Raw genomic sequence first — 7978 nt, 5'->3', positions numbered from 1 at the left:
CCCGTGGTTCCCCCCGTCCTCCCAGCCAGCTGCCGGGTGACACAGACCGGCCCCGGGGCTGTTTGAGTGCCAGCACTCACAAATAACAAGTCCGAACCCATTCCCTGGCAGGGCCGCTTTCCCTGTGGTGCTCGACACGGGATGAGAGCAGATGGAAAACAAGTATTTTACAGTCTAGAGCACAGATCCTGAATGCTTTCAATAAAGAAGAAAATCTTCTAATTCTTCACCTAAGCCCATTCCCATCATCCCCTCTCACACTTTCCCCATTTTATGTTGCCCCTGGCTGTACACCCCATGAGTTCAAGCTTCCTGTCCCACAGCCTCATGATAGTTCTCCTCTTTTAGAAATTTTCTAAAWTAATTACCAAGTTCTGTTACTAGGATCTTCTGACACTTGGCAGGGTACCCTGGAAGGATTCATCCTCCCTTGATGGATCTTTTAAAAKCTTAGATACATTAGAGTAATAATGTATTAACATACATGATCTGTAACAAAGTCATCAAAACAGGAGGTTGCAAGTACCCAGGAAATATCAGACAACTAGGGAGAATTTCTGGACTGTTAGTGGACAGCAACTACTCTGCTATTTTTATTAGAACATGAGAAAAGGGGTATTTCTAAAATACAAAGTCATCTKTCACTGTCCTGCTCAGACTGAAGCCCAGGTCCTCCCTGGCTCCAGCCAGGACTTTCTCTGCCATGCAGGATGGACACTGCAGCTCATGCTTTGTCACTGTGCCCTTCCACGGGCCTTCGTGTTTTTGGACTCTTCCCCCTTTCTTTGTTTCTCAGAGCCACAGRATGGGTGCTCTGACCTCAAATTTGCACTGGAAAATTTTCCATCTGCCCGGGGAAGGTATTTGGCTGATGTTGTCCCACCGGTGTCAATCCCCAGGTGTCGTCTCCGCGCTCTCGGTAGGGCAAAGAGCAACGCGCAGATAAAGGGGATTGAGCAACGCAGCGCTGCAAAGGCCGAGCCTGCTGGGTCAGAGGTGAGAGAAAACCAGCAGAAGAGCAACAAAAACCATGTCACAGCCATCACCGTGTCCCATGGGAGCAGGGTGAGGAGCGCTCGGGGGGAGGACGCGGCTCTGGAACAAAAGAAGCGAAGGAGTCCAGGAGCCACAGGCTGTGACCGCCCCGGGGAGCGCCGTGCCCCTGGGACTGCCAGCACAGAGGGGCAAAGATGTGGCAATCCCTTCTCATGTTCAAATGAAGCAAAGGCTCCAGCCGGGTCTAAGAGCTGGGGCAGACAGAAGGAGAGCCAACCTCTCTCTGAGTTGAGACATTGTCCCTGTCTGACATTTCGTAAGTGCTGTTTTTTACAGCAGAGAACGGCAAGTGGAGAGCAATCGTTTCAAACCCGGGCTCTGCCAGGTACGACTCGTGAGTTGTTGTTGGCATRTTGTTGTTGTGCAGCTGAATAAAGAGGGACCTGGGGCAAGGGAGAAGGGAAAAAAAACGCTCAACATGCTCAGAAATAAATTTCAATTTTACTTCTCTATTTTTACGGCCTTTATTGCAACATTGCTCTACTTGAGTCAGTCTTTTAGGCAAGGTCCCCTCCTAACCCCCAGAGACCTTCCCAAACCACCTCCCTGCGCTCTCCCAGCCTGTTTGATGCAGGGACACTGCACTGGATCCATCCCATTGTCCCCTAGCTCACCTCCAAACTGTCACAGCATCGCAAAAAACTGCTGCAGTTGTCAGCTGCTGGCACCACCACCTTTCCCCACCACCCTGCTCTGCCCCTCCGTGCTGCTCCTGGCACCACCACCTTTCCCCCTGCCCTCCTCTGCCCCTTTTGCCAATTCCTGGCACCACCACCTTTCCCCCCTGCCCTCCTCTGCCCCTCTGTGCTGCCCCAGCTCTGCAGGGAGGATGAGAAGCTCCACTGTGGATCAGTTCTGATCCTACTGACCTGCTAAGAACAACTGCCAGGGAAATAATAAACGGGACARAACTGCAGCGAGAAAATCAGAAATGTCAGCCAGCGTCTTTCTAGGCTATGACCCTCAGTCCAGAGACCTTCTGATAAACATTTCAGTGTTTGAGCCATCAGCACTAAACTAATAACATCTCCCAAAGCTGGTGTCATTCCAGAGACAGCTGCTGTAGACCTGGAGTGCGTGAACTGGAAAGCTCGCAAGAAATCCTGGAAAAAAAGACAATTTCCAGGAAGAAAATTCCTCTGCATTGCTTTATTGTAGGTCTGAGCCCAGAGCTGGAAAGTTGTGGCTTCTACAGCACAAAGAGAGAGCAAAATTRATTCATGACAGAGATGAACAGTGAGGATGAGATTCTTCCCTCCACCTTTTCACCACTCTGGTCTCCTCCTGTTCCCTCCCTGTGTCTGTATTGTTTCACACATGAATGTAGAAGAATCTGGATGCTATTGCATCAGATTTTTTTTTTCTCAACAATGTTACATTCTTACTAAGTAATTTGGGACTTTTGCTATCTCCTCCCTTAGCTGAATAGTTCTGAAAAAAAAAAAAAAAAAGAAATCATGGAATCACTAGAAGGAAGGTGCTTTTCACAGAAGTGCTGCTTTTCTAATGAAAATTGCTCTGTTGGGAGAAAAGCTGCAGAGGAGCTGCTGCCAGTGCCCGGGTTCCTTTACCAGGAATGTCTCCCTGTTGAAAGCATCTCTGAGGAGCTTTTAGGACAATTATCAATATCCTCTGCACATCCAGCAAGGCCAGGCCAGGCTCTCCCAGGGACAGAGCTCCTTGTGCCCAGAGCTCAGCTCAATCCTGTGCTGTGAGCCTCGCTCTGCACCTGTTCCCATTTCAAAACCCCCACTTCTGGCCAYGCATTTGTTGTGACAAGTGCAGAAATAATTGAAAAGAGACCAGAGTTAGCTCAAAACCTGCTTGCCAAACGCTGGGGTTTTGTCTAAGTGGTTAGTCCCGCCAACAAGGTTCCCATGAGAAGCTGAGAACGGACGTTGGCTCCATGAGAGTGGATGTTGGGGTTTGAGGTGAGCTGGAGGAAGTTGAAAGAGCTCCAGGTAGAGCAGGCAGGTGAGGGGGAGAAGGGAAGGAGGGGACATCCAACCTGAATTACCACCCAGCTGACGTGAGCGGGGTGACTGCGGGATTACTCAGCGCCGGCCGGGAGAGCAGGTGTGGGCCACACCAGCCCTGATAGAATCTCTTTCACATGACAGTTGCACAGACATTTTATTTTCTTAGGGAGGATTAACCCCAGCCAGGAACACAACTTTGTGCCGCAGAGCAGCAGAGAAAAGGGCGATAGAAATTTGAAGAGGGCAAACTTAGATCTGCAAAAATATCTTGAAAATCTGTTCAGGAATTTTACCAAGCAGCTTTTGCATTTGACTTTAGCCAAGGACTATGACACGCTGGAGACCTGCTGGGGTAATGCCAGGGCAGACCAAGGCTGTAGCAGGTCACACACGAGAGACCTCCTGTCCCTGCAGAGATGGTTGGGGGTAGGAAACACATGAGGCTGATTTTTCAGAGTTCAGTTGGAAGGGCCAGTTAGGGCAGCCRCTGGATGTAACCGCCAGATCAGAATGCAGGATAAAGCACAGGATGAGGAGTAAACAGCCAAAAGAACAAGCCCTGGCTCACTGCAACTTGCCAGCATTTGCACCCAATACAGATGTTCATATTTATGAAGCTATGGGCTCCAGCTATAATCTCCAGACCCAGCTCTCTGGCCAGGCCCAGCTCCAATTTAATCTCTAGTGCRTTCACCAAAGATTAACTTGGTAGATAAAGATGGAACTAGAAATATTTGAAGCCTGAAAACCCGTTAGGGGGCTTTTGTTATGGAAACAAACAAACAAAAAAAATCCTTTTAAAATGTGAAAATAAAAAGAAAAAGAAAAAAAAAAAGAGAAAGAAAAAGTCCAATGATCCTGGTCCACGGACTGATTCTTGAATTCTTCCTCTTTTCAGAGTTCTGAGGTTTGAACATTAAGAACAGTTGACTGTTTGAATCATATAATGCAATACCTGTTCCTCTGGCTTAACGTTACAATATTTCCCACACCGCAGGATTGCTTCACATTATTCTAAGAGTCAGTGTCATTTTCCCTGCAGTGCTAGGTCTTCTTTACTGAGGGAGGACACTCCTACTTCCTTTAATTATATGTTTTGTTTTAAATTAATGTCCTTTATTCTGGAGATGAATCATCAGCTTGTAGACAGGTAAATGTGGGAGTAAGAGAGTGAAAATATAAGTTTGATTCCCAAGGTGGGTGTCTTTAATTAAAAYGGACATCAAGAGTCAGTCTTCCTTCCCAAATTTACCCCGCAAATCTAAGAACTTTTGGATTCCATGTTCCAATGCACGAATCTTTGCTGTGAGCCCCGTCCCGTTCGGCTGCAGCACCCACTCCCTATCACGTATGCACCTGACAGTTGCACCATATCACCCAAAGCAAATATGCCAAGACAAACTTTCAGCCCCCAGAAGCGCTGGTTTTGCTGGACTCTGGCTGCTCGCAGTGGCCTGGAGGAACCTGGGGCAGTGCTCGGCCCTGGGCTGGCCGCTGGAAAGTGGCTCTAGGACTGTGTCCCTGTGGACACTGCTGCTTGCCAGGGGCATTCACCAAACCAGCACGGCATGGAGAGTAACGGGATCCSTCTCTGGTTTGCAGCTTTCCCCCTGATTTGCCAAAAGAACTCGGAAAAATCTCTCCTGCCTTGATTTCCCCGAGGGTGAAACGGGACCCGGGACGATGTGTGCCCAGCCCGATGTGTGCCCAGCCCCTTGCGGCGTTGCCAGCCGCTGGCACTGCCTCGCTCTGCGGTGCCAAAGCAGAGCCCGGGCGGGCACGGGGCRGCAGCAGCGCCTGGCACAGCGTGTCCCCGCGGCCCCGGGACCGAGCACTGCCCGCTGCCATCCCGGCCGAGCCAGCCCCGGCCTCCCGCACCTGCGGACCCGCAGCTCGGTCCCTCCCTCCGTCCCTCCGCCCCTGCCCGGTTGTTGTGGGCGGCCCGGCGGGCACCGCACGGCGCACCCGCCCCGGGAGCCTCCTCCGGGGCCGGGACAGCAGTTCCCGAGCGTGCCGAGTGGCAGCCGGCCAGGCGGTGACGCGCCTGTTGCTATGGGATCCACCGCCCCTATAAATAACTGAGCAAAGGAACTTTCCTAAGTCAGAGACTTTAGGACACGGGACCCAGAACCAGATGGTCCGGAGGAGACGCGCCAGCCCCCGCCRCAGCTGCCGGAGCGGTGAAGCCCCGCCGCGCCACAGGGACTGATCCAGGCCGGGCGGGCAGCGCCGCGGGGCCGTGCCCAGGCCAGAGACTGCGGCAGGGTCTGGAGCCCCCCACCCCGACGGCGGCAGCTTGACCCTCTGCCGGGGGGGCCCCCCTGCGTCCTTTCCTCCTCCCCGCATCCCCCTTTGCTTTCATGCAACGCCTGGTGACCTGGGACGCACCATGCCTCCCCATCCAGCCGCCCGCCTTTAAATCCATGGAAGTGGCTAATTTCTATTACGAGGCGGACTGTCTGGCTGCTCTCAACAAGCTGCACCCGCGGGCGGCCGGGGGCCGCTCCATGACCGAGCTCACCGTCGGGGACCACGAGCGAGCCATCGACTTCAGCCCGTACCTGGAGCCTTTGGCATCGCAGCCGCCGCCTCCMGCGGCAGCAGCAGGGGGCAACTTTGAGCCTCCGTGCAGCAGCGGCGCCGGCCAAGATTTCCTTTCCGATCTCTTCGCCGAGGACTATAAAGGCAGCGGCGGCAGCAAGAAGCCCGACTACACCTACATCAGCCTCGCCCGGCACAGCCACCCCTGCGCCAGCCAGAGCCACAAGCCGGGGGTGCTGCCGGGCTGCTTCCCGCCCCAGATCGTGGAAACCAAAGTGGAGCCGGTCTTCGAGACCCTGGACTCTTGCAAAGGGCCCCGTAAGGAAGAAGGGGGCGCGGGGCCGGGACCGGGGGGCATGTCCTCGCCCTACGGCAGCACCGTGCGCTCCTACCTGGGTTACCAGTCGGTGCCGAGCGGCAGCAGCGGGAACCTCTCCACCTCATCCTCCTCCAGCCCCCCCGGCACCCCCAACCCCTCCGAGTCCTCCAAGTCCGCTGCCGCCGGCGGGGGCTACTCCACCGCCCCGGCGGGCAAGAACAAGCCCAAGAAGTGCGTGGACAAGCACAGCGACGAGTACAAGCTCCGCCGGGAGAGGAACAACATCGCGGTGCGCAAGAGCCGCGACAAAGCCAAAATGCGCAACCTGGAGACGCAGCATAAAGTCTTGGAACTGACGGCCGAGAACGAGCGGCTGCAGAAGAAGGTGGAGCAGCTCTCCCGGGAGCTGAGCACCCTCAGGAACTTGTTCAAACAGCTGCCCGAGCCCCTGCTCGCCTCCTCGCCGCGCTGCTGACCCCCGGCCGGGCGAGGGGCGAGCGGAGCTCCTGGCCCCTCTCCGCGCTCCTGGGGCCGGGGCGAGGGGGACGAGAGCCCGCGGCGGGCGGGCGGCTTTGGTTTCAATTTGTGTTGCTGTTGGATTATTTTTTTTTTTTTTTTTTTGTCTCTGTCGACATGTTGGCGGAAGGCTCCGCCGCCGCGCGGGTCGGAGCGGGGCCGGGGCTGAGCGGGGCGGGCGGCGCGGAGGGGGCGCGGAGAGACCCCGGCCCCGGCCCGGGCGGGCTCTGCTGGGCGCTGGGTTATTTAAAAGAGCGAGAGGAGAGCAAGGGCAAAGTGATGCAATCCTTTAAGCATGGCTGGGAATGCTGTGTACATGATGCAATCTCGTGTAACTGTCAGTCATGGATTGAGTAATCTGTTAAAGATGTTCCTACAGTTTTTTTATTATAAAGAATAATCTATTTCTATAAGAAAATACATATGTATATTTTGGGATCTATGCATTCTTGCTACATTTGAAGCATTAATGAACAATTTTAATAAACTTTATGACTAGGTTAAGAAAAAGTAGCTTGTTTTATTTTGAAGGCATGTTTAAAGTTAAATTAAACACAGGGCTGAAATTCCAGCTTTGGCTCGATGCTGCGATCAGGAATAGGGATTTTTGTTGCTCTTTTAGCTTCCTCTGACTCAGAGAAAGCAAAAAAAAAAATCCCGACAACCAAAACCAAACCCCAAAACCCCCAAGAGAAACTCAGCAAAGAGCAGAGCTGGAAGTCTTAGCCAGTTGTTGTTGCTGCATTTTATTTCCTCTAATCACCTGCTTTAGCTGCCGCTTGGGTGTTGTTTGGGGAGGAGATGTTTGTGTTGGGGTTTTTTTCTGCACTTCATGCTGTTTTGAACGTGTAGAGCAAGATGTGCTATCCAAACCATGACCAATCCTTGGCAAACAAYACCAAGTCTGAAGTGGGAGGGAGGAAGAAAAAGTGAGGGAGGAAGCCTGAAATGAGGTTTTGTTTGTTTTTGTTTTATTTTTTTTCTTTACAGAGTTTCTATCCTCTATGATCCAGCAATTCTTATGTTTGTAGTTTACAGGAATAAACATGAGAAAGTAGCATTTCTGTTGGATGTGGGTAATTTTGGCATTGTACAGGAAGCTCCCATGACACCCAACCAGGTGAGAGGCTCATGAACCACCCCCTTCCCTTCGCTCTCAAGATATTTTTATAAAAATTAGATAGAATTATCTGATGAGAGGTTTTTGCTGGGGCAAGCAACAAATAAGTGAGGGGTGGCAGGGGAGGAGGAGGTTTTATAGCAGGCCAGGACTTTGTTTTGGAGARATCCAAGGTTCTGCCTGCTCTGGGACAGGCCAGCCCTGCCAGAGCTCCTGGCTGTGCCATTCCCTGCTCTGCTCAGGTCTGGAAGGAGTGAACAGTCCCAGGCTGATTGCACAGAGGGAGTYGGGCGAAAGATCAGGTCTTAGTCAGCATTTTCCATTTCCCTGTTAGGCCAAATTTAAGTGTGAAGTTTTTAGATCCAGATTCCCAATGCCCCGGGAAAGGAACTCTTTAACTGCCCGTGCTCTGACAGCTGAGCACAAAACGGGGTTCAGTATAAAAGC

General features: G+C 52.6%; 1 protein-coding gene across 1 annotated transcript; it reads left to right on the top strand.

Annotated features, from left to right (window-relative positions):
* The first annotated feature begins 5119 nt into the window (after positions 1 to 5119).
* Positions 5120 to 7468, top strand: CEBPB (CCAAT enhancer binding protein beta). The gene has a single exon (XM_057387610.1). The coding sequence runs from the start codon at positions 5396 to 5398 to the stop codon at positions 6368 to 6370; it is 975 nt and encodes a 324-aa protein (XP_057243593.1). The 5' UTR covers positions 5120 to 5395; the 3' UTR covers positions 6371 to 7468.
* The last annotated feature ends 510 nt before the right edge of the window (positions 7469 to 7978 follow it).

Source organism: Malurus melanocephalus, unplaced genomic scaffold, assembly GCF_030028575.1.
Source record: "Malurus melanocephalus ecotype Western Australia unplaced genomic scaffold, MMel_1.1 scaffold_1271, whole genome shotgun sequence".
Classification (NCBI taxonomy): domain Eukaryota; kingdom Metazoa; phylum Chordata; class Aves; order Passeriformes; family Maluridae; genus Malurus; species Malurus melanocephalus.
This window is presented reverse-complemented; position numbering and strand designations above follow the sequence as displayed.